Source organism: Cnephaeus nilssonii (genome assembly GCF_951640355.1).
Source record: "Cnephaeus nilssonii genome assembly, chromosome: 13".
In the NCBI taxonomy this organism is placed as follows: domain Eukaryota; kingdom Metazoa; phylum Chordata; class Mammalia; order Chiroptera; family Vespertilionidae; genus Cnephaeus; species Cnephaeus nilssonii.
Genome location: NC_137084.1, coordinates 44,795,840 through 44,822,498, shown reverse-complemented (window position 1 = coordinate 44,822,498; position 26,659 = coordinate 44,795,840). Strand labels below are relative to the sequence as shown.

Sequence of the window (26,659 nt, the reverse complement as noted above, 5' to 3'; positions counted from 1 at the left end):
GTGATAATGAAGTTTTTATTATGGGAATCTTTATCTTTTATTATGGAAACCTGAACGTTTTTCTGAGGATTATATGAGTTAATCATCTCTGTGTAGTGCTTAGAACAGTGCTTGGCACAAAGCAAGTACTGTGTAAGTGTTAGCTGCTGTTATTAACACTCATTCACATTTTTTTTTATTTGTCCATTTACGGAGCACCCCGCGGAGGCAGGCCCTGGGCTGCGATCTGGGGACACAGCTGTGAGCATGACTCAGGGCGTGCTCTCAGAAGCTCCCTCCCATCCTGGTACAGGACTCACACCCGCAGCACCGCCTGCCCGTGCTGCGTCTGCAGCTTCAGCTGTTAATGAGAATTGTTCATCACCTCCTGCTTCTCCAGAGAGCTGCCTGATCAGGCACCGACTCCCTCCCGCAGGATCGGGCAGGGCTCTTTCACGGTATTTGAAGATCCTGGGCCTTTGTTCCCTGTGTGCCCCTGGAGAGGTCAGGCTGGCTGAGTTCTGGGGTTCTTCTCGGCGTTTTCAGACCTCCAGGCCTCTGAACCATGTGGTTCACTAGCCCATGCTTGGGATAGACCTTAGTTTTGACATGTCTGCCGAGATTTAATTCATAAAAGGTGGACAATCTTTGGGGGCTGGCCAGCCAGGATAGGGGTGGGGGCGGTAATCGGGGCATCCTGCCTGAGCTTCAGCCTTCAGGGACTGGGCTTCTGCCTCCCTTTGGGGGTAGCCACCCCCATTGGCCTAGTCACACACAATTGTGCTTAATCCACGTCACATTTGATTACTGCTTCTTTTCCTTCAGCATTTCCCGTGCCATTAACGCATCTAATTTCCGTATTTGTTAATGACACGCCAGAGTCCCTCATGTGAACGCTCCGCAGTTTATTGAACCATCCCCTTATTTGGCATTTACATGATTTCCAGTTTTTGGCTCTTGTAAATCGTGCTTGAATGATTAGCTTTGAAGCTACCCAATCACTTCCTGAGGGCGGGATCCTGGAAGTTGCAGAGAGCCCAGGTTTGGCTCCGCCCTCCTCCTCAGGCCTTTCTTGCTCCTAAGGTGAGCTTGCCTGTGGGGGCGAGCAGGCTCCCTCCAGGTAACGCTCACTGTGAGTTGTTCCATTTATCTTTTGCTACAGAATCAATCACCCAACAGCATAGTGACCCCAAACAACAACATGCATCTCTCCTCTCTGGTTTCTGCTCAGCTGGGCAGTTCTGGCTCAGGGTCTCTCGTGGTCGCAGCTGGCTCAGGGGCTGGAGCCTCTGGCGCTGACAACAGGACCTGGTGGTATTATCCCTGGACCCTGGCCACCTCTCTCTCTCTCTCTCTCTCTCTCTCTCTCTCTCTCTCTCTCTCTCATTGCTGCCTCTCTAATCTGGGCTCCCTTCATTTCTGACCGGGATGAATGACATCAGCTAAACACTCAGCACTCTCTGTGTGTTCCGAGTTCTTTCCATGCATGACATTGTTCATGTAATTCTCGAAACAACCCAGGGAAGCTGGTGCTGTGGGGAACTCTATTCCAGCTAACAAATGGCAGATCGGGAATTTGAACCCAGAGCAGTCTCGTTATTGGCCCTGCTCCTTCACGGGTCTCCCTGTGTCCCCTCTAGCCTCTTGGCCCTTCCATTCTCCATCCAGCGGCCAAAGTGAGCATGTGAAAGTGTAACGACATCATGTCTTTTCCCTGCTGCAGCCCTGTGAACATCTTAACACAAATGACCGTAAAATCCCGACTCCTGACCGAGGCTGCCTGGCCACCAGGCCCCGCTGCCCTACCCTGCTGGCTTCGGCTACCCACCTCCCTCAGGGCCTTCAAGGAGTCCTATCCCCCAGAGCCTTCCCACAGCAGGTTTTGTTCCATTTTGCCGTAATGCGACATCCCCGCCTTTTCCCCTTTCAGAGTTCATGCTGCTGCTTCTTTAGCTTCTCGCTCGGTTGACACTTCCTCGGGAAGCCTTCCTGACTCCCACCCCCACCCCCACCCTGGCCTCTCGCAGCACTGAACTCGACAGCACTAATCAAACCACCGTGGACTGTGTGTTTGTTTGATGCCTGTCTTGCAGGCTGTTGTATTGCACACTTGCCGGGGATACTATTGGCATTGTGATCTGTGCCATGGCACCCCCTGGAGTTGTGCAGGGCCCTCTTGTCTTCCTGGCCAGAAGGGAAACTTCACATAGACAGGTTCCACTGCACGAATCTGCCCGAGTCGCTCTATGTTTCTGGTGGCCAGCAGTATCTGACACACACAATAGGTGCTCAATAAACATTTGTTGAATATTATTAATAACTAGAGGCCCGATGCACGAAGATTCATGCAAGAATGGGCCTTCCTTCCCCTGGCTGCCGGCACCGCCTTCACTTCGGCCCAGAGCCGCCTTTCCACCTTCCCACACTGCCCAGAGGCCCGGAGCAGCTGGGGCGGTGTGGAACGCAGGCATCCCGCCCCACCCCCAGCTGCTCAGCACCTGCATATGCAAATTAACCCTCCATCTTTGTTGGGTTAATTTGCATACTCACTCCTGATTGGCTGATGGGCATTACAAAGGTACAGTCTATTTGCATCTTTCTCTTTTATTAGTGTAGATAATAGAGCTAATATGTATTACTAGCTGCCAGGCACTCTGCTCCTTTAATCCTCAGAACAACCCTTTGGGTTGTCCCTTCTACATAAAGTCAGAAACACGCTGAGGGAGCGGGAGTCACCTGACTGCTAGCCTCTTACACGCAAAGGTTTCAACCAAGGCAGACTGGTTCACTGTGATAAGAAAGTGCGTGAAAGAAGGACCCCTACATTCTAGCAGCTTAGAGCCAGTCAGATGAGGGTTGTGAGGGAAAGCCCAGACACAACGCATCACAATAAAGCTGCTCCCACGACGGGAAGAACACATGTGGGGGGGAGAGCGGAAGGAGAGAGAAGGCCCTGGACAGGAAGTGGATTTGCTTTGGGGCCACTCTCCCCCGTGTGTGTGTGTGTGTGTGTGTGTGTGTGTGTGTGTGTGGTCCCACAGCTGCTCCCGAGTCCTCACTCGAGCAGTGTGTTCTGCCGGAGAAAAGGCCTCTGTTAAGGCTCCGGGGACTGGCCTGAAGGGACTGTCAGTCCCTGGTTGTCTGGGAGTCCAGAGCGGCTTCAGTGCCCACACTCCCTCCTCTGAATTCCAGGGTTTCCCACTGGACTGTGGGCTCTCTGAGGGCTGGGCCCGGACTCCCAATCAGGCCAATTTTGTTTTATTTTTCTTCAGACCCTTGTGGTTCTGATTTTCAATAGATTGCAGCGAGGGCGTTGCTCTGCTACGTATGAGAATTTTGCTTCACAATATTTTCTGAGTTTGCACCATCTCCTGTGTAGAGTCCAGCCCAGCCCAGAGGCCGGGTCTGGGGGCTTTGGGAAGAATTGGTACCTGAGCGGGTCTTGAAGGAGCAGCAGGAGTGACCAGGTGGAGCCCACATCCCCTTCTTCCTGAGCCTTTGCCCCTGTGGGTACAGAGCTGGGCAGGCCCTGGTGACGGATGGGGCCTCCCCACCTCTATCACTCTCCCCCCAGGTCACCCTAAGGCTTCCAGTGCCTCCAGTCCCCAGCTGCCCCCCCTCCCCCCCCGCCCCACCGCAAGGTCTCTGCTTCTACCCCTGTCTCCTTCCTCACAAGTTCAGTCTGCTGGGGATTCTGTTTTGGTTGGAAAGAGGAGGCGGAGGTGTTTGCGTGTCTGGCTCTTTCCTCCTTTCTCATTCCTCCTCCCTTCCTCAGGCTTGCCTCTCAGGATGTTTCCTCTGTCAGCCTGGCTCTGCTCCAGCCTCTCCCCTCCTGGGCAGGCAGCCGCCGTCCTCTCCCACACGGGGCTCCTGTGGGCTGTGGCTTTCCAGAGTGCCCGTGAATGCCTCTGCCCCAGAGGAGGGGGCTGCGGGGCACGGCCCTCAGGGTGGGGGCACATCGCCTCCTCCTTCCTCCGTTGTTTAAACCCACATCTCCTGGGAGAGGAGGCTACAGGCCCACTCCCAGCTGCCTCCTGCTCTGCATGGGACCATGGGACCTCCCGCTCCGGGCCTCGGTTTCCGGGGGTCGGGTGGGGGGAGCCCACGGCCAGTGCGGCCCCTTGGCACAGTGTACATTTGGTAGTAGTTTTGTGCTACTTTGCCAAGGATCTTTACTTCTGGCACGAGGGCATTGGGGAGCCGCCCCCACAACTTGGCAGTGGCTTAGAATGTAGAATTGGCATTGCGTTCCCCCTCCCCCTGCCCCCACTTCTCCACATCCCCAGCTGAGGTCCCATCACCCGCTGGGGACCCTCACTGACCCCCTCTCTTAGGGTGAAGCGGACCCATGCCCTGTGGGCCTGACAGATTTCAGCCTGGGCCTTAGATCCCCAGCACCATGCCCTGTGCCTGGAGCGGGGTGGCAGGAGCAGCCCGGGCAGTGGGGAGTGGTGTGAGGACGGACAAGGTGTTGAGGGAGCGCTTCTCAGAAGAGGCAGAGCTGACCCCGGGGTGTTGAAAGGTGGGTAAGAGTTGCACAAATAGGCAGATGGGAAGGGCATTTCAGGCAAAAGGAACAGCTGGTACAAGCTCTGAAACAGGCGTGTGTGATCAGGGCCTTAGGGATGTTGGGGAAGTGGCTGGAGGGGAGGCTGGAGAGAAGGATGTGGAAGGAACCTCTGATCAGGGGGTGGGCACCTTGGCCTGCTGCAGTGATGCCAGCTATTAGTCCCTTCAGCTGGGTCCCAGGCTTTGTGCTGCAGGCCTGGGCGAGGAGGGTAGGCAGGCAGTGCAGGGGTGGGCCCTGGGGCCTGGCCAGGGCTTGGGACTGTGTAGCAGGTTGTGGGATTAGAACCTGTCAAGGCCAGCTGGTTAAAGCAGGCTTTAGGACAACATGTAAAATAGACTCAGGTTCAGCTGTGGTCTCCATAATTTCCTGGCTGTGACCCTGGGCAAATTATTGACTTCTGAATACTGCGGTTTCTTCTACAATAAAGATAATAGGAGGTACCGCTCAAGATTGTTACATAAATTAAATAAGGTAACTTTAACATTTTCCTTTTCCCTTTTCCCTTTTCCCCCTTCCTCCCCCACACTCCTCTCCCTCTTAGCAGGGTGGCCCTTTAGGCTGAGGCCTGAAAGTAATTTAAGGACTCAGGGCATCCTCAGCCCTGACAGCTTACCCCTAAATCTCTCCTCCCACAAGGCCCTGGATTGGCAATGCTCTGGTCCATTGGTCGGCAAACTCATTAGTCAACAGAGCCAAATATCAACAGTACAACGATTGAAATTGCTTTTGAGAGCCAAATTTTTAAAACTTAAGCTTCTTCTAACTCCACTTCTTCAAAATAGACTCACCCAGGCCGTGGTATTTTGTGGAAGAGCCACACTTCAAAGGGCCAAAGAGCCGCATGTGGCTCGCGAGCCACAGTTTGCCGACCACGGCTCTGGTCAGTATGTTTTCCTAGGGCAGTGGGTCTCCGCGTCTCAGGGCTCCAGCATCAGCATCTCCTTTAGCAATGCAACAGTGAGAAAAGCAAACTCCCGGGCCTGCCTTATACCTGCTGAATGGGGACTTCTGGTGGGCCCCAGAGGCTGGGCTTTCCCAAGCCTCCCAGGTGATTCTGATGCAGGTTCAAATGGAAGAACCACTGCCTTGTGGACAGGTGCCCAAGGGCATCTCAGGGGGAGGAGCCTAGCTCTGGGCCTGGAGTCAGAAGACATGGGTGCCCAGGGGTCCGACTTCATGGTCCTGTGAGTCACCCAGCGCCCTGAGCTCAGAAGGGCCTCACGATGGGTCTGAGGCTCTTCTGTCTCCCTCTGGGAAGTCTCAACAAGGGACCCTTCCTTTTCATGTTGCCCTTTGGGCCCACAAAGTATGTGACCCGTCCTGGGTGCAGGTCAGCTGGGTATCCTGGGGGAAGTCACTTTGTCTCTTGCAGTCTCACTGCCCGCATCTACACGGGGTGATAGTGCCCACGTTCTAGAGTAATTGTGAGGATTAAACGTGATGCCTCCGTTCAGCAGTTGGCGTGGTGCCTGGCCCAGGCAGTGGAGAGTGGCTTCCTGAGGCCGTGTGCCAGCCCTGGGCACACCTCTGGGGAAACCATGGCTTAATGGGGCTTACGGCCTGGAGCAGGGAGACAGCCGGCCAGAGATGCACACTGTGAGAAGTGCTCTCAGAGTGCCTCAAGGGGGGCCCTGACCTAGTTGGGGGGGGGGGGTCACTGAAGATCTCCCTGAGGAAGCGCCTCATGAGTAAAAACCTGCAACGAAGTGAAACGAAGTGGATGCGAACTCAGGTCAGAGTGGACAGGGTGGTGCAGACGGAGGCAAGGGCATTAGGATGCGTTATTTTCCTGGTTGTTCATAACACATCTTCGGGGCAGGCTGAGGTGAGATGAGTAGTCCTCGAGGGACTGAAGGCAGGTTGGGAGGCAGCCGTGGCCTCGGAGCCTCACGGCCTGGTCTGGGTGCCTTCCCTTCAGAAAGGCTCCAGACCGCAGTTGGAGTAGGAGTGGGCCCTTGCCCAGATGCCTCCTGCAGCCGGGCGGGACTGTGGCTTTGCCAGCTGGTGCCTCAGGCAGGCAAGTTATTAATCCTCCGGAAACCCCTGCTTCCTCTTTAGCAAGATGGGCCTCAGAACCCCCTCCCGTCAGCTGTGGTGAGGTTGGAGTGAGGTGATGGCACAGGAGGCCCCAGCACAGCGCCGCCCGCAGGGAGGGCTCCGTCCACAGTCTGCTTCCCTGACCCTCATCCGTGTGGAAGGGGGAGCCCAGGTTTGGGTCAGAAGCCCCTCTAGCCCAGGCTTGCTTCTTTGGTGGTGGTGGAGGGGTGTCCTTTTATTTATTTATTTTTTTTTAACTCTAAGGAAAATGAGGCTGATAATCCCTTTCCTAGAGGTGATCAGATGAGATTAAGGACTAACCAGCTTTGGGGGCCCAGAAACAGAGGCTTTGGAGATAGCTAAGTGGCCATTTTTCCCGTGGGGGTCCAGCTTGGGGGTTAGCCCACCAGCTATAGGACAGAGAGGGTGAGCTGCCCCAGCTGGGGTCCTCAGTCCAGGCCTGGCCCTCAGTGGTGACAGCAGCTTTAATTTATCACAGGCTTCCCTGCACCAGGCACGTCCCATGCATTTGTCAAGAAAGGCGCTGGCATTGCTGGCATTTTAGAGGTGAATCAGAGTGACCCCCTATTTGCCCAAGGTCACCCAGCTAGTGAGTGGCAGACCCCAAAGCCTTAACCACTACCCCAAACTGACTCACACTGTGGGGTGGGGGCACATCCTGTATTGGTCTGGGCCTCAGGGTGGAACCTGGTGTCCTCTGAGGTTTCCTCAGCCCCAGTGTCCTGGGGCCTGCGTCTCTGGGTGGGCCTGCCCCCCGGGTGTTGATACCACACACCCTGTCCTGCATCCAGGCTGCTGCTGCCTTCACGGTGCAGGAAATGGCCAGCTTACTCCGGCCCTCTCAGCTCCAGCCTCCCAGGCCGCCTGCCATCCTGGGCTGGCCCGGGGCCCTGCTCCCTCTCCCTTACCCACAAGGAGGAGCAGGCGTGGCCAGAACCCATGGCTTCAACACCGCCAGTGCATGTGGCCCAGGGCGGGCGGGGCTGGAGCCCTGTGGGAGATTCCAAAGTTAGAAAGATGTCTGTGGCTCTGGGGAACTGACCAAGGTCAGTGTGGCTGGAGGGTGTGGGGGGAGGAGCAGGGGAACATGGGAGAGGAGGTGGAGAGGGAGGGCAGGGGCCAAATTGCAAAAGGGTTTATGGGGAGCAGTTAAGGGCTTTTAGGCAGAGGAGGGACTGGATCAGGTTTGCATCTGGAATGACTGACAGTGTCAGGTACGTAGCGTTTGTAGCCATTAGGCATGGTTGTGATGCTTTTCATTTAGTCATGTATGATTACCCAGATACCACTTCTCACTAGCAGTGAGACCGTGGGCCAGTCACTAACCCCGAGACCTTATTTTCGTCACCAGCAATGTGGGAAGGTGAAGGAGCCTTCCTCCCAGGGATTACATCAGGATTAAAGAGAGATCGTGAAGGGATTTCGTAGAATCCCCGTTAATCCTGCAAACACTGACCCACCCAGCCCAGCTGTGTAGCCAGGGCCCTTCTCACCTTCCTCCCTGGTTTGCCATTTGGAGCAGGACAGGACTCAATCACTGGTTCCAGAGGGGCCCAGCCACACTATAACCCCTTGCAGGCATGGCTTGACTTTCCCCGGATCCCTTCCTGTCCTCAGCCTTAGCCCTGCACTGGCCGACCCCTGCCTCCTCCTCGGATTCTCCTCAGCCCGGAAACCCTGCCCCAGGGGCTCCGGCCTTAAGAGCCATGGAGATTCCCAATTGGCCAGCGTGGTGTGGAGTGGAGGGTGCAGGGCCTGAGGAAGTCACGTGCCTTCCCCGAGCCTCAGTTTCCTCATCTGCAAAATGAGATTGGAACTGCCCACCATATTAGTCTCCTACGGTCTGTAACACATGACCACCGATGTAGTGGCCTAAAGCAACACCCATTTGTGCTTTTACAGTTCCAGAGATCAGAAGTCCTGACGTGGGTCACCGGGGCTGTGTTCCTTGCAGAGCTCTAGGGAAGACTCATTCCTTTGCCTTTCGTAGGGTCTAGCTGCCTGCATTCCTTGGCTCCTGGCTCCGTCCTCCATCTTAAAGCCGCAGTGTGGCACCTTCCAGTCTCTCAAAGCTTCTGTCGTCACCTTGATTTTTCTCTCTCTGACCCTCCTGCCTCCCTCTTATAAGGACCCCTGCGATCACACTGGGCCCACCCAGATAATGCAGGGTAATCTCCCCATTTCCAGATCCTCAACTAAATCCCATCTGCGAAGCCCCTTTTAGCGTGTGAGGTAACATTCACAATTCTGTGAGGTAACTTTCACAATTCGGGGGATTAGGACGTAGGCGTGTTCATTATTCAGCCTGCAGGGTAGTTGTGAGGAGTAAATGGGACAAGACGTGTGAAAAGCTCAAGTAGTGCCTGGGGCATGGCACTCAGTCCCTCAACACACTCTCCTTTCCTCCTTTCTCTGGCCTGTCTCCCCATTCACAACATGAGGCCCTGTCCATTGTTAGCAGTGGATCTCACCTTATTTAGAGCATGCAGTACCCTTGGCCCGGCCGGGGATCCCTGGGAAGGAGCCGAACTGAGCCCTGCCCCTAGGATGCCCGCAGCGGCCCTCAAAAAGCATCCCCTCTGACCGAGCCAAAAAGAAAAGAAAAAGAGAGAGAAAACTCAGGGACATGGACAACAGTGGTGATGGTGGATGGGTGGTCAGTGGAGACTGGAGAGGGCAGAGAGGGGATTAAAGGGATGGAAAAAATAATATAAAACAATTAAATGGGGGAAAAAAGCCCTCCTCCTCCCCCCCCTCCCCCTTCTCCTTCTCTCTCACTAGGACAGACCTCCTCTCAGTTCCTGGCCTGCGGAGCATTTCCCATCATTCCCAGGGATGGCTGATGGGAAAGGCTGAGCTCACCGATCCCTGGGGAGGGCAGGGGGTGGAGGGAGGAGAGGGAGAGGCTGGCAGCAGCCTCTGAGAGGAGGGAGGACAGGCCAGGAGAGGAGATTTACAGGGGAAGAGGTCGAGGTTATCGGTGCTCAGGATGAGTGGGAGAGGGTGGGGCCGGGCCTCCAAGCCTGGCCCTAAACAATGGTCAGCTCTTTCTCTACCCCCTGGGCCTGGCCCTGGCCGCGCTGCTCTGTCCCTCTGCCGGCCACCCCTCTGAGAGGCCCTGGGACCAGAGGAGTGTGTATGTGTGTTGGGACAGGAGGAGGGAGTCGGAGACCAGCAGGGGCCGGAAGTGAGGGGTTGCTGCCTGGCAGAAATACCCAGCGCCCTTTGTGAGGGGGGCCATCTCGGCCAGCGTCCACCCCCACCCCTCCCTCTGCTCAGAACTCAGTCCCCATTTGCCCTTGGGCTCATCCTCTGCCTCTACTGCACCTCACTTTTCTTATGAGTATGTGCGTGTGAAGGGGGCAGAGGCAGGTGATGACTCCATTGTGGGATCTGAGAGAATTAAGTGAGATAGTGATTTCGAAACGTACACTCTGCTGTATAAGGCTGTGTAATTCTGTGCATATGCGTGTCACTTTGATGTTCTCTCTTCCACACCTTGACAACCTGGCCAGCTCTTAGGCAACCTTCAAGTCTCGGCTCCGATGTCCCCTGCTCTCGGTAACTTCCTCAGCAGCCAGCCCCTGTTCTTCTGGAAAGAACTGAGCCCTCCCCGCCTCCCCCCCCCCCCCCCCCGCCCCGCCCTGGAGTTACTGTCCCTCTCTTTTAACTCCCTCTGGTGGTGCCTTGTGCAGGATGGTTGGTGGGTGCACCCATCACATCCACCATATGTGGGCACTGCATTCACCACAGACCCCTCTGCTTCTCAAGCTCATTGTAGTTTCGGCAAGACAGAGGTAGGATGGTGAAGGCACAGGGGGACCTGGCCTCCCGGGGTCTGACCTGGGCAAGGTCCCCACATGGCAGTTTAGCCCTTAGAATTGAGCAGCCCCCATGACTGACACAGAAGAGGCCCAGCTGAAAGCTGATGGCCAAGTCACCCAGGTACAAGGCCCTTCCCTCTCTGTGAGCGAATGCTCATGTCCAGGCCGGGGACCTCCTGCGGATAATCAGTACATCGAGGGGGGAATGCTGGTTGTCAGGTTTCCTGATGAGGGTGAAAGCTGAGGGGGGCTGTCCGGGCCTTAAGGAACGTATTTCATCATCTCATCCATCACACTCTAAGCACTCCCAGGAGGCCCATGTCCCAGTGCCTGTGGCCCACTGAGTACATAGAGCGTGCCAAGTAAACGTTGGGAGACGCGGCATGGTGGTCAAAGGCTCCTCCACGCCCCGGCTATGTCTTCTTGCCTGTGACGACTTAAGCCCTTTTCCCCACTAGACCTTAAGCCACATGAAGGTGGGGCCCTGGATAGCCCTGTTCACCCTGGCGCTGCTGGTGCCTCTCGGTGCGCTAATCCTACCACATATCGAACGTGGACTGTGTGCCAGGCCTAGGCCGACGTCAGCTTGTTCATTCCCCTCAACACCCTGCGGTAGGTTGTGTTACCCCACTATCCAGGTGAGGACGGGTGAGGTGAAGGACCGCTAAGTGCCAGGATGGGGATCCAGACCCCGTTCCCAATTGCTCTTCCCATGTCTGTCACCATTGTGTGGCCTCCGTGGGGCTCAGGGAAAAATGAGCATCTAGGTCGGGGCCGGTATAGCTGGTTCCGAAGCTGTCACTTCACACAGGTTGGTGGACAAGGAAGAGGCCAGCATTACCCCCCATGGCAGGTTTTTCACAACCTCCCAGGAAAAAGAGAGGGCACCGGTGTGAGGGGCAGGTGCAGGGTTTGGCTGGGTCTGGGGGTGTTCATTACTAAGTCCCAGGTGTGGTTTGGGGAGAGGTTTGGAGGTGCCCCAGAACGCTCCTCCCTGCTCACTGCCTCACGTTCAGCTGCTCTTGGCTGACTTCACTGTGACCACTTCATCGGCAGGCCTGTGTGTTCTTGGAAGTAATGGGAATGCATTTCTTAAAAATGCTCGATAATCCAGCCTTGTCCTGATAACAGACCTTTGTCTCTGCCCAGCACTCTGGCCTCCCAGGAACTCCTCAGACCCATTATCTCTTCTCAGCTGCCCAGGCCCCTGTGCGGTAACATGACCCCCACTGAGAGCCGGTGAGCCAGCGAAGGCCACGCTGGACAGGGACCTGCCCAAGGCCACCCAGCCCGTCTGTTTCTGTGGTGGTTGTGGCGGTGGTTCGTGTTTTCACCGCTTACAGAGCCCCGTGTGCCAGGGCCTCATTTAACACTCCAGACCGCTGACGTGCAGGCTGACGGAGAGTCAGGCCTGCCCAGCCCCCAGCCCTTCCCTCCTTTATGACGCACCTTCTCTGTGCCCGGCACAGCCTCTGTCCTGGAGCAGCTGCCATCCTGGGGGTGCAAACAGCAAGGAGGTATCCATGAGGTTGGCACCCTCAGCCGGGAGGCACAATAAAGCCTGTGTTTTCTGTGATTCTCCGTATTAAACATGTCATAAAGTACCTAGCCTATGACAAATGAATGATAAATCTTAAAATAATTGTGTGCTTTTTTGTTTTCTAAATTTTAATAAAACGACTCAGTTAAAAGTTTCAAAGGGAGGAAAACTATGATTTTTAGTTGACTGATGAGCACTTTTTCTTCCTTTCTTTTCTTTTTTTTTTTTTTTTTTAATGAGCACGTGTTTTACATGGTGATGCTGCTCTTTTAGAGAACCTCTTACATCCTCAACTATAACGTCTAGGTCCGGGCAGGTGGAGCTGGTTCCGCAGCTGTCACTTCAGACAGGTTGGTGGACAAGGAGGAGGCCAGCACTGCTCATTCCGCTAACCTTCACTCAGGACTGGCTTGTCTGGGCTCAGTCTTGGGGCTCAGCTGCTCTCTTGCTCTGCCCAGTGGCCTGGGCTCGCTCATTCCCACCTCTCGCTCCCAGCCCCCCGAGGCTGAGCTCATAAAATGTGTAGGCAAAGCACTTTGTGGATCGATGCTAACTAATAGCAGCTCCCTGGAGCTGGCGCGTGTGTTGGGAAGGAGATTGTGGAGGCAACTGAGACCAGGCTCCGGGCCAGCCCCCTGGGGAAGGCCAGTGATGTCCTCAAGGTGGGACCTGGGCAGGGCTGTGCTTTTCCTCCCCCGTCGCTTCAGCCGGAAATGGGCGTTCAGAGTTGGGAGACTGGGGAGTGGGGGGTTAGTGGCTCGGGAAGAGTTTTGCCCAGTTAGTGGCAGAGCCGGGAGCAGAGACGCATTCAGCCTACATATTTGGACACACCCAGGCTAGAGCGAGGCACGCAGCCTGTCCTGGGCCTCCTCTTGTCAGGCCTCTCCCAGTGGCCCACTCCACTATCTCTTGAGAAGCTGATGGCCTTGGCCAGGACAGACAGCTGCTGGCCCCTGCTCAGACACAGGGCTGCCTTAAGGATGGCAAGGAAGCTTCCGTTTAGCTGAGGGCATGAATGGGAAGCTGGCATGGGGCCTTGTGCAAGGGATGATACGGGCAAGTCTGCCCCCAGCTCTGCCCCAGAGGGAAGCCCTTCTCTGTGTCTTAGACGGAGCAGAAGTCTAATGGGGAACTGGTGAGGGGATAACAGATGGGGCTTGTCCCTCTGGGAGTTCCTAGGAGGAGGCATGGTCTTGTCCTGCAGGAGAGAGGCTCCTGTCTGACGGGGGAAGGTGGCTCCTGGTCCCTGGAATTTTCCTATATAAGGGACAGGACATGGTCCTTGTCTGAGGAAGGAGGTGTGACCTTTATCCTCAGAAGCCTCCTCGCTGATGGAGGAGTCGTGGCCACCTCCCTCCGGGAAATCCTTATCTGATAGAGGAGATCTGACCTCTGTCCTCCGGAAGGCCCCCTCTGATGGGGAGACTCGTCTCTCAGACTCTCACTCAGGAAGTCCCACCTGCCCTAGCTGGTTTGGCTCAGTGGATAGAGCATTGTCCCGAAGACTGAAGGGTCCCGGGTTTGGGTCAAATCAAGGGCATGTACCTTGGTTGCAGGCTCGATCACTGGCCCTAGTTGGGCCACGCGGGGAAGGCAACCAATCAATGTGTCTCATCCACATCGATGTTCTTCTCTCTCTATCTCTCCCTCTCCCTTTTGCTCTCTCTAAAAATCAATGAAAAAATTTCCTTGGCTGAGGATTAACGATAAATAAATAAATAAATAAATAAATAACTTAAAAAAGAAGCTCTATTTGATGGCTTCTGCTGTTGCCTCCCTCCCCCCACCCCGCTCCGATTCTTGGGGAGCCCAGGTCTATAGGTAATGGCCACAGAAAGCTGGGCAGAGCAATGTGTGGGTCAGGGAGGACGGGGAGAAGAGGGACTGTAGAGGAGCCCCTGTAAAGTAAGAGTGACATGGGAGATTCCCAGCGGAGGTGCCTCTATGGGACAGTCTGATGGCCAGGAGTCGCCTAGCTGTGCCGAGGATCCGCTGGGGGTAAAGGGTGGAGCTCTCCCAGGCCGGGAAGGGAGACATGAGTGCTCACTCCAGGGAGCCCTGTCTCCATGCAGGCCGGGCTGCGGTGGGCTGAAGGGCCCCGGAGACCCTCACCCTCAGCAGGTCCACGCGCAGGCCGGGGGCTGCCAGCCCAAAGACATCCGCCCTCCGCGGCCCGAGAAGCCCAGAGGAGGAGAGGAAACAGGACGCGTATCAGGAACGCCTTTTCCTTTTCTTTGTAACTCACCCCTCACTTGGGGCTGGGGAGAGCCGCTCCTGCAGGGCCTGCCCTGGCCTGGCCGCTGCTGCCTGCAGCCCCGGCTCCGGCTCTTCCAGGGTCTCCCTCCGTCCCACACAGCCCCCTGCCTGCCTGCCGTTAACTTCGCAAAGACGCAGGGCTGTCACCTGTGAAATGGGGTAAGACTTCCTATCTGCCTCATAAGGAAGCTGGTTTTTCTCTTTATAAAAGATTACATAACTGAGATGTGCACTGAGCGCTTCCTGTGTGCTGACCTCTGGGATGGTCAGTGGTGGAGAGTGTAGGGTAGGAACAGGTGTGGGCATGCAGGAAGCCTGTTTGGGACTTGTCTGAGAAGTCAGGGGGCATCCGAGTAGAGCTGTCCCAAGGCTGGTGGGTGTGGGGTCAGAGAGGGTCTGGCTGGAGATGGAGGTGTGGACTTACCAGCATCTGGTAAGGTGGCCCAGTGGGTGGAGTTACTCAGAGATCTGCTTGTCACGGGCTCTGGGAAGGGGTGGAGGCCAGGCTCTGAAGGCCACAGCCAGCGGGCTCAGCAGCGGGGCCTACGGAGAGCTAGGCACACAGCAGGGTGGGGGCCCTCGGCGAGGGCTCCAGGGGCCAAGAGGACTGGGCACTGAGATGGGGTCACTGGATGGTGCTCCCAGGGGATGTGGAGGCCTTCACCTCAGCAGGCTGGTGGGTGTGTGGGGAAGGGTGGGCCATAGATGAGGAGGTAGGAAAGAGAAAGTTGCTCGGACATCCAAGAATGTGGTCAGGCAGACTGGCATTCTTTTATTTTCTCATTATTTGAGTTAATCCTCTGCTAGCTATCGGGCTATCGCATTTATGTGGTATGTGTATGGTGTAGGTGTGTGGGGTTGTATGTGAGATAGTGTGGGGTATGCAGGTGTGTATGTGGGGTGTGCTTAGTATTTGTGTGCATGGTGTCTGTGTATGTATGTGCCATGTATAAGTATCTGTGTATGGTGTACATTAGTGTGAGGTGTGAAGTATATATGGTATGTGTGTGGTGTGTATGTGGCAAGTGTGCACAATGTGTTTGTGATGTCGTGTGTGATATGTGGTGTGTTGTGCATAGGTGTGGTGGGTGTGGTTCTGTAAGTATGTGTGGGTGCATGTCTGTGTGTGTATGTGTGGGGTGGGTATGGTGCACAAGGAGTGTGTGTGGATGAGATGTATAGCATTTGTACATGGGGCCATGTTCAGATCCTTGTTCCACACAGCCAGCATAGAGCAGGCTGGTGCCGAGCTGTCTGCCTGGGCTGGACCTTAGAAGCATCCACTAGGCTTGTGAATTTCTCTTCTCTACTTAGGGTTACACCCAATTGTGCATTGGTAACAATTTGGCCTTCCAGAAAAAAAGGGGCTGGGGGTTGTGGTATTGGCCAATTTCTATTGTGTAAATTCTCAGTTTTAACATGATGTCATTGAACATGGAGCTGGGAAGAAGTACACCGTAGGACACCATCATATAGCATTCCCACCATATAGATTAGTAGACATGAGTAGGTCATTGTATATCAGATCAAGATCATCATAGTAAAAATTAGTAAAATAATTAGTGATAAATTTTGAGTATGTATTCCCTTTTTTTAAATTTATTTATTATTTTTATTTTTTGAAACATGAAGTCTTTGTTTATTATTGTTATAATCAAGGCAAAATCTCTTAAAACAATTAGCATTGATAATGGAAATATAATCAGAACCATTATTCATGAATTTACAGTTTGATCTTCTCTGCTGCTCAGACTTCACTCCTTGTTTTTTAATGTAATTTATTTCATTACAAGTTTAGATCAGGATTTCTCACCATCAGCACTATTAGCATTTGAACTGGGGATTCTTTGTTGGGGTGGAGAGAGGGCTAACCTGTGTATTGTGCAGGCAGCATCCCTGGTCTCTATCTCCTAGAGGCCAGTAGCCCCTTCGTAACCACCCCCAAGTTGTGACAACCCAAAATTTCTTCACGATTGCCAAATGCCCCCAGTATAGAGCCACTGGCAAGGGCTGTATTAACAACTAGCTCGCCAAATTCCTAAGAATGGGACAGTTGGCTCTTATGAGTCAACTACAGCACATCGAAGGCACCTTATCTGGCTAAATGTAAGGCATAGATTCCCCGCCCTCCTCCCCAAATTCTTTCTTCAGAAAGAGCTGCCCCCTTAGGCCACAGCTGTCAGTCCTTATAGAGCCCCAGGCCACAGAGGGCTCTCAGCCCCCATAGGCCCCAGAGTGGTTGATAAGTGGAGTCCCAAATGCACCACCATACTGATCTGTTCTGATGTTTTATGAAATGGGAAAATGGGAAACATATAATGCTTCTGAATTAATCTCATTTTAATATAGTATACTAGAGGCCCAGTGCATGAAATTCGTGCACTTGGGGGGTCCCTCAGCCCGTCCTGTGCCCTCTCACAGTCTGGGAGCCCTCAGGGGGATGTCCGACTGATGGCTTAGGCCCGCTCCCTGCATTTTTAGCCCTGCCGCTGCACTCACCAGCTGTGAGCCTGGCTTCTGGCTGAGCGGTGCTCCCCCTGTGGGAGCGCACTGACCACCAGGGGGCAGCTCCTGTGTTGAGCGTCTGCCCTCTGGTGGTCAGTGCGCATCATAGCGACTGGCCTTTCTGCTGTTCTGCATATTAGCCTTTTATTATATAGGATAATTCTATATTCCTAAAAGTTTATGTGTTCAAATTGGCAAACAAAACAAATACAACTTTGAATACAACCTTCCTGCTGGGGAAATCATGGACCCTGTGGGTCTGGGGCCACTTTGTATCTAACGGGCTACTGCTGAGGCCATACACGTCCACCTGTCGACCCGCGTCTCATCCTGGTGGCAAGGCTGTGCCCGCTTCGGATTCACCAGTGAAAGTATTCCTCAGAGAGGTTGCTAAACTCACCCGAGGTCACACAGGACTCGGGCAGAGTCTCCTTGCTGCAGCGCCACACTCTTTCCTCTGCCAGCAGCCTCCCCTTCCTGCCTCTGGACCCTAGAGAAGGCCGGAGAGCCTCCCGGTGCCGTCTGTGGGCTCTTTGGGATCCAGCTGCCAGCCCACTTGGTGACCTTTTCATTAGCCTTTGACTTTCAGATCTCCAGTTTCTTGGGCTGCCAGAAAACAGGTTATGCTCCTTTAAGAAACTCTCCCCTTTGTCATGGCCTCCCAGTGGCTCCCCTCCTTCCTCACTCTGCACCCCCTGAACATCTCCACAAATATGGATCACGGGTAGAAAAGTGAAGCCATGAAGGCAGCAGAAGGCTGGAGGAATTGCTGTCTGCCTAGAAGCCGGGGGGCCGGAAGCTTGGCTTGGCCAGACCCCTCCATCCTGCCAGACACCACCTGTGCTCTGTGAGCCTGCAGAGGCCCTGGGGGGCCCCGAGGGACTGGGAGCCAGGACGTGACAGGAGTACCCGGAGCCGGGGGCTCACCTCCGTGTCTGTGGCTCTGCGCACACCAGCGAGGCTCTGAGCCGGAGTTTCCTGGCTCCAGAGCAAGACTCCTTCCTCCCTTGGGTTTTGATCTCTCCATCTGGGAAATGCAGCGGCTGCACTGTGATTCCCCAGGCTCCACAAATCTGTGAAATGGGGGTGACATTCCCTGCCTTCCTGCTTCCTCCCCCTCCCGGCTGCCCCGAGGAGCAGGTGCACGAACGGTGGGTAAACAGGCAGGCGGTGTTCTGACACAGGCGGGCTGTTCGGCTCTGGCGGAGCAGACAAGCCCGTCCACAAATAACTCTGCTACCAGGGAGAGTGTGATAAGGGCCCTAGAAACCTCTTTGCTGCCACAGCCACCTGCTCCTCACGCCTTCCTGCTCCCTGACGGCTGTTCCCACACCCAGAAAAGTGGGTCAGAATGTAGGGCGGCTGTCCCTGAGAGTGAATGCCCCCTGCGTCTCCCCACCCTGCCCAGCTAAGCCGTGGTGGCTGTCAGAGGCAGCGGTGGGGGGACGTTCAGGGGCCCGGAGCATCTCTGGGTCCAAAATACAGTCCCGGCCAATCATTCGTCCTTCCCCCAAATGCCCATGACTCCCCATTGCCTTCTATGTGGTCCAAGATCCTTAGCTTGGTTTCAAGACCCTTCACGCCCAGCCCAGAGCCGGGCGCATGGAGTGCTATGGGACTACCTGGCAGTGAGCGGACCCTTTTCTGGCCCATCCTCCTCCCTGGTGCTCCTCTCAGGTACTCGGGACACGTTTCAGCCGTGTCAGTCTGCGCACTGTCTCCCACGCACCCAGGGGACGCAGTTGCTCTCTTCAGACCCCTGCCTGCAGTGCTGTCGCGTCACCGCTGAGTGTTCTTCACACTCTCCCTCTTGGCTACGCCCTCCCTAGAAACCGTTCTTGGCTTCTGAGACAGAACCACACAACTGCACCCAGAAGATGATATTGTGAGTGGCTAAAGGTGTGATCTCTGGAGCCCGGCTGCCTGGGCTCTAACAACTAGCTCTACTCCTCACGAGCTGTGTGACCTCAGGCAAATGACTTTGGTGCTCTTTGCCTCAGTTTTCTCATCTGTGAAATGGGGATGACAGCAATACCTCCTTATAAGGCTGTTGGAAGAACAAACGAGTTACTCTTTATGACACCCTTAGAGCAGGCACTGGGTGAGTTTTCTGATGTTGACGAAAGACTGAGGAATATTTGAAGGTCTTCCCACATTCACTGATGAAAAATATATAACATTTTCCTCCAATATGAATTTTCCAGTGCTCACAAAGGAATGAATTGCTCTCTCAAGTCGCTGATAGGGACTCGGCATTCACGGATAGCCGCCCCAGGATGCGTTTTCTGATATTCAGACATGTTTTGTCTAAATGAGTTCCCATAGGTGGCCCACTCACGGGGTTGCTCTCCTGATGCGGGCTTTATGACTTCGTTACGTTATTTCGGATCACCGAGTCTCAGGTTTCTCCTCTGAAAAAATGGGACTATTTAGGTGGAATAATATCATACCCTAACGTGTGTGAAGTGCATACCTAACGGCACCTCGCTCATAGGGAGAACTTAATGCACGGAGGACATTGAGCTTGGTGGGTGTCTCTAACTTGGCCTGTTGTCAGCAGGGACCCTGATTGTTGATCTTAATGCCCCCAGAGCCTGGCAGTGGCAGGGCCAGTGTGACTGTGGATAAGTAAAGAGTAAGTGGGAGAGTCTTTGGTCACAGCTGAGCCGACGCCTGTGCTGGGTGGATCAGTTCTATTCCTGCCTCAGCCTGATGGTGGCTGGGACCCTGGCCCTCTGAAGCGTTTTCTAAGCCCAGTGTTTATTGATTCTGAGAGCCAACGAGAACTAGAGACAGATGAGGTCCCTGGTGTCCGCTCACCTAGAGAAAAGGATCCTTACCAACCACCCTCCATTTAAACTTCATCCATACTCACGTTTGACTGGTTCTCTCTTAGAACATTCATTCAACAACATTCAGCCTGTATTTATTTATTGAGTACCTACTGTGCCCCAGACACTGTGCTGTACCCCAGGGGTCAGTGTCAATAACACAAATAAAATCTCTGTTCTCATTGAAGTGATATAAGTGAAGCAGAGGGTGAGTGAACAGTCCATTACAAATTGGGAAATGCTGTGACCCGGGGGCACCTGGGTGTGGGAGTTAGGGCTCTAACCCAGCCTTGAGGGGAGTCAGGGAAAGCTGCCTGGAAAAGGAGATCGCTGAGCAGACAACGACACAGCACAGGAGTTCTAATCCCTGGCACGGCAGGCCTGGGGAGGGATCCGAGAGGTGTGGAGTCCGGATTGTAAAAGTGCAGAACCAGAGAGTCTAACTTCAAAGGATTCAGAGTCATAGGGTCCCTATGTCTCTACTTTCCTTACAGTATTTTTTTCCAGACTCTCTTTTCTCCAACACTGGAGATCTATCTTGTTAGGGAAGTCCTAGCAACTTTATAAAGTAATTTATGTTTATTTGTACAAAGTGGAAAAAATAAGAGATATAAAGAAGTAGGTGGGTGGCTGAAGGGAGTCTCAACCTCTGTTACTACTTAGGCATATGCCCTTTCCTTTCACTCATTTTTTTTTGGGGGGGGGTATTGTTTTTAGCTTTATTTTTAAAATTGAGATATGCCCTGGCTGGTTTGGCTCAGTGGATAGAGCATTGGCCTGCGGACTGAAGGGTCCTGGGTTCGATTCCGTCAAGGGCACATGCCCAGGTTGCGCACTGGATCCCCAATAGGGGGTGTGCAGGAGGCAGCTGATTAATGATTCTCTCATCATTGATGTTTCTATCTGTCTCTCCCTCTCTCTTCTCTGAAATCAATACAAATATATTAAAGAAATAAAATAAAATTGAGACATAATTTACATACCATAATAGTCACAGTTTTAGTGCAAAATACGGTAACAGTCACATTTTAGCTTATTCACAAGGTTGTACAGCCATCCCCACTATCCAATTCCAGAACACTTTCATCACCCCGGAGAGAAACTCCTGTCCTTCAGCAATCACTTCTCATCTCCCCCTCGCGCCAGCCCCTGGCAAGCACGAATCTGCTTTTTGTCTCTATCTACTTTCCTATTTTGGACATTTCATATAAATGGAATCAAACAATGTATGGTCTTTTGTGATGAGCTTCTTTCACTTAAAGTTTTCAAGGTTCATCCATGTTGTCGCATGAATCAGCACTTCATATCTTTTTGTGGCCGAATATGATTGTGTGTATATATCACATTTAAAAATACATCCGTCAATTGATTGGTATTTGTTTTATCTTTTATGACTATAATGGATAATGCTGCTATGGACATTTATGTACACATTTTTGTGTGAACATCTGTTTTCAGTTCTCTTGGGTATATACTAGGAATGGACTTGCTGGGTCATAGGTTAACTCTATGCTTAACTTTTAGAGGAAATGCTAAACTGTTTTCCAAAGTGACTCCACCACATTACATAACCACCAGCAATATATGAGGGTTCCAGTTTCTCCACATCCTTGACAACATTTGATATTATCCTTTTTAAAAATATATATTTTTATTGACTTCAGAGAGGAAGGGAGAAGGGGGAGGGAGGGGGGGAGAGAGAGAGAGAGAGAGAGAGAGAGAGAGAGAGAGAGAGAGAGAGAGAGAAACATCAATGATGAGAGAGAATCATTCATTGGCTGCCTCCTGCATGGCCCCTGCCCCCGACTGGGGGTCCAGTGTGCAGCCTTGACTGGAATCGAACCCAGGACCCTTCAGTCCGTAGGCCAACACTCTATCCACTGATCCAAACCAGCTAGGGCTATCCTTCTTTTAATTACAGCTATTCTAGTGGATGTGCAGTATCTCACTGTGGCTTTGATTGTATTTCCTCAATGACTAATGATGTTGAACAACATTTCAGATGCTTATTGGCCACATGTATATCTTCTTTGGAGAGATGTCTATTCAAATTCATTGTCCATTTCTAACTGGGTTATTTGCTTGTTTATTATTGAATTGAAATAAGGTCTTTATATATCCTGGATACTAGACTCTTATCAGATACATGATTTGAAAAGATTTTCTCCATTCTGTGGGTTGTCTTTTCACTTTCTTGACAGTGACCTTTGGAGCTAAAAAGTTTCTAATTTTGATGAAGTCGAATTTATATCTATTTTTCTTTCATTGCCTGTGATTTTGGTGTCAGATCTAAGAAAGCATTGCCTAATTCAAGGTCATGCTTTCTTCTAAGAATTTTATAGTTGTAGCTCTTACATTGGGTCTTTGATCCATTTTTAATTTATTTTTGTACACAATGTGAGCTAGTGAGTCTAACGTCATTCTTTTGCCTGTGGATATCCAGTTGTCTCAGCATCCCTTATTGAAGAGACTGTTTTTTCCCCATTGTCTTGGCTCCCTTGTCAACAATCAATTGACTATAAATATATGGTTTATTTCTGGTTTCTCAGTTTTGTTCCATTGATTTATGTCTATCTTTATGGAAGCATCACAAAATCTTGATTACTATAGCCTTGTAGTAAATTGTGAATTCAGGAGTGAGAGTCCTCCAACTTTGTTCTATTTTTCTTTTTCAAGATTTTCTTTTCTTTTTTTGGCTCTTCTGGGTCATTTGTATTTCCATAAGAATTTGAGGATCAGCCTGACACTTTCTGCAGAAAAGCCAGTGGGGGTTTTGATAGGGATTGCATTAACTCTGTAGATCAATTTGAGGAGTGTTGCCATCTTATCTTTTTTTTTTTTTTTTGGTATTTATTGAGTACAAATTGAGCTCATGACAAATGTGTTATTTTGAGTCCTGATTTATTATGCTTAATATTCTATCATAGGCATTTCCCTGTGTTATGGAAGATGCAAGCACAATTTCAGTGCAATGTAACATTCCATTGTTTGGCTGTACCACACGGGATTATAAACTCTCAGTTGTTGGGTAATCCGTCATGGAAGGTACTTTGTTCTGGGTCCCTTGTGGTGCAGGTCTCTTCCTACAGGCTCAAATGAACCCTGGGAGGACTGGTGGCTCACGGAACAGCAGTAGAATATTAGTGTGAAGTTGATCAACAGGTGGGGATGGGGCTATCTGGAGAAGCCAACATCCTGGTTCATGGAGAGTTGACCTGCCTCCAAGAAAAACGAATACAGTGGACATGCACCAGCCCTTAAATGCTCTGCCTAGAAATGAGATGTGCCACTTCTACTCCTGATTCTTTAGCTAGAGCAAGCCACATGGGCATGCCTGACTTCATAGGATGGCAGAAATTTGCCTGGATTTGGAGAGGGATGGAGTATTGGTAAATATAGTAATATCTATATGCTACCGGTACCTCATGCTTATACATTCTATTCCATTAAACCAACAAAAGCAAAGTGCTGGTGGCAGTTCTTTAAGTTGATTTCATTATCATCTAATGGGTTGAGATCCTTGGTTTGAAAAACATTGCTCTATCGACTTTCTTCTGCCCATGTCTCACGGAACACCATATGGCACACCCTAGGCCAGTGACGGCGAACCTATGACGCGTGTCAGCACTGTCACGCGTAGCCATTTCTGATGACATGCGGCCGCTAAGGCGGCCGCATGCTGAGGATGAAACATTTGCTGCTCCTGAGGATGAAACATTTGCGAAATAATGTTTTTTCCTCAAAGTGACACACTACCCGAGTTATGTTCAGTTTTTTGGCGAAGCTTGACACACCAAGCTCAAAAGGTTGCCCATCACTGCCCTAGGCAGAGCTGATTGGCCCGGGCATGGGACACCTGACCAAAGTTGGCCAATGAAATGTCTCTCCTGGGAATGGGAATTGGGCCACTCAGCAGTTAACAGTGGCAAGTGAGTGAGAGGCAGAGTAGGAAGAGGGTCAGAGTGAGAGCCAGATGCAAGCCAAAGTGATGGAAGAGCAGAAAAGCCCCGAGTAAGCAGAGAGAGTTGGTCCACAGAGACAATGGAGCAGCCGCGCAGAGAGCAGTGCAGCCGGGAGAACCGGCCGCCCCGGAGGGAGAGGTGGAGAGAGAGAGCAACCGTCTGAGGCGCTGATGGCTTCCCTGATCCCGGCTCCAGCACCAGTGCATCCTGCCGGCGCATTCTTCCCGTGAGATTTTTGTCTCCTTATCATCCCCCTCCTCCTTTTCCAGGGCTACCCTCGGTGGGTTTCTGTTCCTTGTCTCCAGTGAGCCTTAATCAGCTAGAGAGTTTTATTTATTTATTTATTTATTTTTATTTTTATTTTTTTTTAGAGAGAGTTTTCTGTATGGGACCTGGCTGTGACTCTGAGAACCAGGCTTGTGGGCCACAGACGGGACTCGGGGTGGGGGTGGGGGTGGGGTGGGGGGCGGGTAAACCAGACGCAGCCATCCCACAGTCTGGAAGTTTGGCTTCGATCACAGTCTTGTGCGTTGGTGTTTGCTCTTCAAAGCGGACAGGCGGAAGCCGCCTGTGTGGTGCTGCACACGTGGGGGTCCCGTGGCCTGGACGCACCCCCACAGAGGCCCTCTGCTGACAGCACTGGGGTCAGGAAGCTGGTGGAGTTGCGTCAGGGAGGGCTTGGTGGTGTGACAGGGTGGAAACGTAGCCACAGTTCGCCTGCCTGACCCTCACTTTTTTCATCTCGGAAATGGGATGGTTGAAGGATCAGCAGTGTGTTTGGAAGAACACTTGGAGACATGACTGGCCCATAACATGCTCTCAGGGCACGGGCAGCTGCTGCTGTTGTTTGAGGAAACCATCGGCAGCCCAGCTCCCTGAGGAGGTGGCGTGAGGGGCTGACGGAGCTAGTGACCGAGCATCCCCCGCCACTGGCCATGCTGCCTGCCTGTCGGCACCCTCTTTCTCCTCCTCACCTTCACTGGCCCTTTCCTTTCTTCCCCTCCCCTCTCTTGCCCTCATGTCCCCTCTTTTCTGTTTCTGATCGGGATAAAAGCACCTGCTGTAGAAAGCAGCAGGGTTGGTAGGAAGGACCCAGCTTCTAGAGGCAGACAGCAGAATTGGGTCTGAATCCCGACAGAGCCCCTGGCTTGCTCTGTGCTCCTGGGCAAGTTCCTCCATCTCTCTGAACCCCTCGTTTATCATCTATAAAATAGAGGTGATAATGCTCATTTTACAGTGCTGTCAGGAAAAACAGTTAACTGGGCACTTAGCAAATGCGAGTTCCTGCCTAACTCCCTTCCTCCCTTTTTTACCATATCAGCCTGGCCTCAGCCCCCTTCTGTGCCCAGGATGCCACTGTCCCTCTCTAAGGGATGTCTGGTCCCCTCTGCAGGTCCAGCCCAACTTGGGAGCTGCTAGTTCAAACCATGTGATCTGAATTCTTTTTTTTTTATCACTTTAGCAGTTATTGCACTCCAGCTGACGGTGGCATCTTCACACTCCAAACACTGATAAATATTTATGAGGAGAAAAGCTCAGAGCTCCTAGGGGAGGTGGGGGAGGAATGTGCCAGGCCCTTCCTTGCAAGCCAAACTCAGACTCATCTGTGGTCCCCTGAGCCCCAGAATAAGGGGTAGGTGTGGGGGGCGGGGCTATGGAGGTAACTCCCCTTTTTGGAAGGATGACTGTGCTGTGACGCGGTGGCCTCACCCTGCCCGGCCCTGGATGCCTGCTGGGTCTCCGGCTCCTGGGGAGGGATTGGGGCTGTGCCATCCCCCTTGGCTGTGTGTGGGCTCCATTGCCCCGAGTCTGCCCCATCTCTCTGCTTCTGACTCTTCCTCTCTCCCTCTTTCTGTGTTTTGTTTGTTTGTTTTCATTTCTAATTCTATCCTTTAAAAGAAATTCTCATCCAAGGATAATTTTCCATTGACTTTTTTTTTTTAATAAATAGTGGAAGGGAGAGAGGGAGAGAGAGAAACATCGATGTGAGAGAGACACATCGATTGGTTGGTTGCCTCCGGCAGGTGCCAGGGCCAGGGACCGAGGTTGCAACTGAGGTATGTGCCCTTGACTGGAATCGAACCTGGGACCCTTCAGTCAATAGGCTGATGCTCTTATCCACTGAGCCAAACCGACTAGGGCTCTAATTCCATTTTTATTTTCACACCTGCCAGGCCACGTCTCTGTCCTGCCCTCTCCCTCCTCCAACATATTCTCTTATCCCCCGGGTCTCTGCCCCTATCTCTCACTTTTCTTCTCTCCCTCCCAACATTACTCTGAGCATTCCTGGGGCTCAGTGATGGGGGAGAGGTGAGGGGGGCTCAGGCTCCCACACCCAGCTGCGGGGCGGAGGGCAGGGGAGCTGCCGCAGACGGCAGTGTGCTCCGGAAGGCAGAGCGAGCACTCAGCGGAGTCCGGGGCCAGGCCTCTCTTGCTGTGTGGCCAGGGGCACATCCCTTCCCTTTCCTGGGCCTCAGTTTCTCAGCTAATTCCTTCACTAGTTCATTCGTTCACCCACTCAACTAATATCTACTGGGTCCTTGCTACCTGCCATTCATCAACACATTTATTCAACACCCACTAGGTGACTCCTCTAGGCGCTCGGGACACATCAGGGAAGCAGGGAGACAGAGATGCCAGCCCTGGTGGAGCTGACACGTTAGCAGAGTGGACAGGCACACATGTGACCAGCAGTGATGGAGTAGGTTGAAGTGAGTGCTGTGGAGAAAGGAAAAGCAGAGTGAGAGAAGGAGCGGGAGTGTGGCAGGGCACAGGGCGAAGACCCGCACTTCAGGCTGGGCCTGCAGATCTGTGGGGGAGCGTGCCCCAGGGGACGGGACTGCCAGAGCGAAGGCCCTGAGGCAGGAACCACCCTGTGTGTTGGAGGAACAGCCAGGAGGCCCCGTGGCTGGAGGAGGGAGGGAGACAAGTGGGAGTTGATGCTGGGAGGTGAAGGAGGCAGGGCAGACACTCAGACCAGACTTGTCCTCTGTGTGAACTGGGCGGAGTTCACGGAGAGCCCCGGAGAGCTATCATGGCGATAACAGTGGCTTGGGTGGGGGGTGAGGATGGCGATGGTGAGGTCTGACTATGCTGGGCACTGTTCTGGCTCTCCAGGCTTAGACGGTGCCTGA

At 52.8% G+C, this 26,659-nt stretch overlaps 1 protein-coding gene across 4 annotated transcripts in view; it reads left to right on the top strand.

The window, feature by feature from the left end:
• The window catches only part of ARRB1 (arrestin beta 1), a gene marked incomplete at its 5' end in the record, with an annotated part of 72,451 nt that overhangs the window by 20,127 nt on the left and 25,665 nt on the right, over positions 1-26,659 (top strand). Inside the window, one exon of one of the 4 annotated variants that reach the window (XM_079787283.1) lies at positions 14,246-14,386. The exons of the other annotated variants lie outside the window; for them this stretch is intronic. Within the exon in view, the coding sequence (XP_079643409.1) occupies positions 14,382-14,386 (5 nt within the window). Of the gene's footprint in view, positions 1-14,245; positions 14,387-26,659 lie in introns of those variants that run through there. 4 annotated transcript variants of the gene reach the window in all.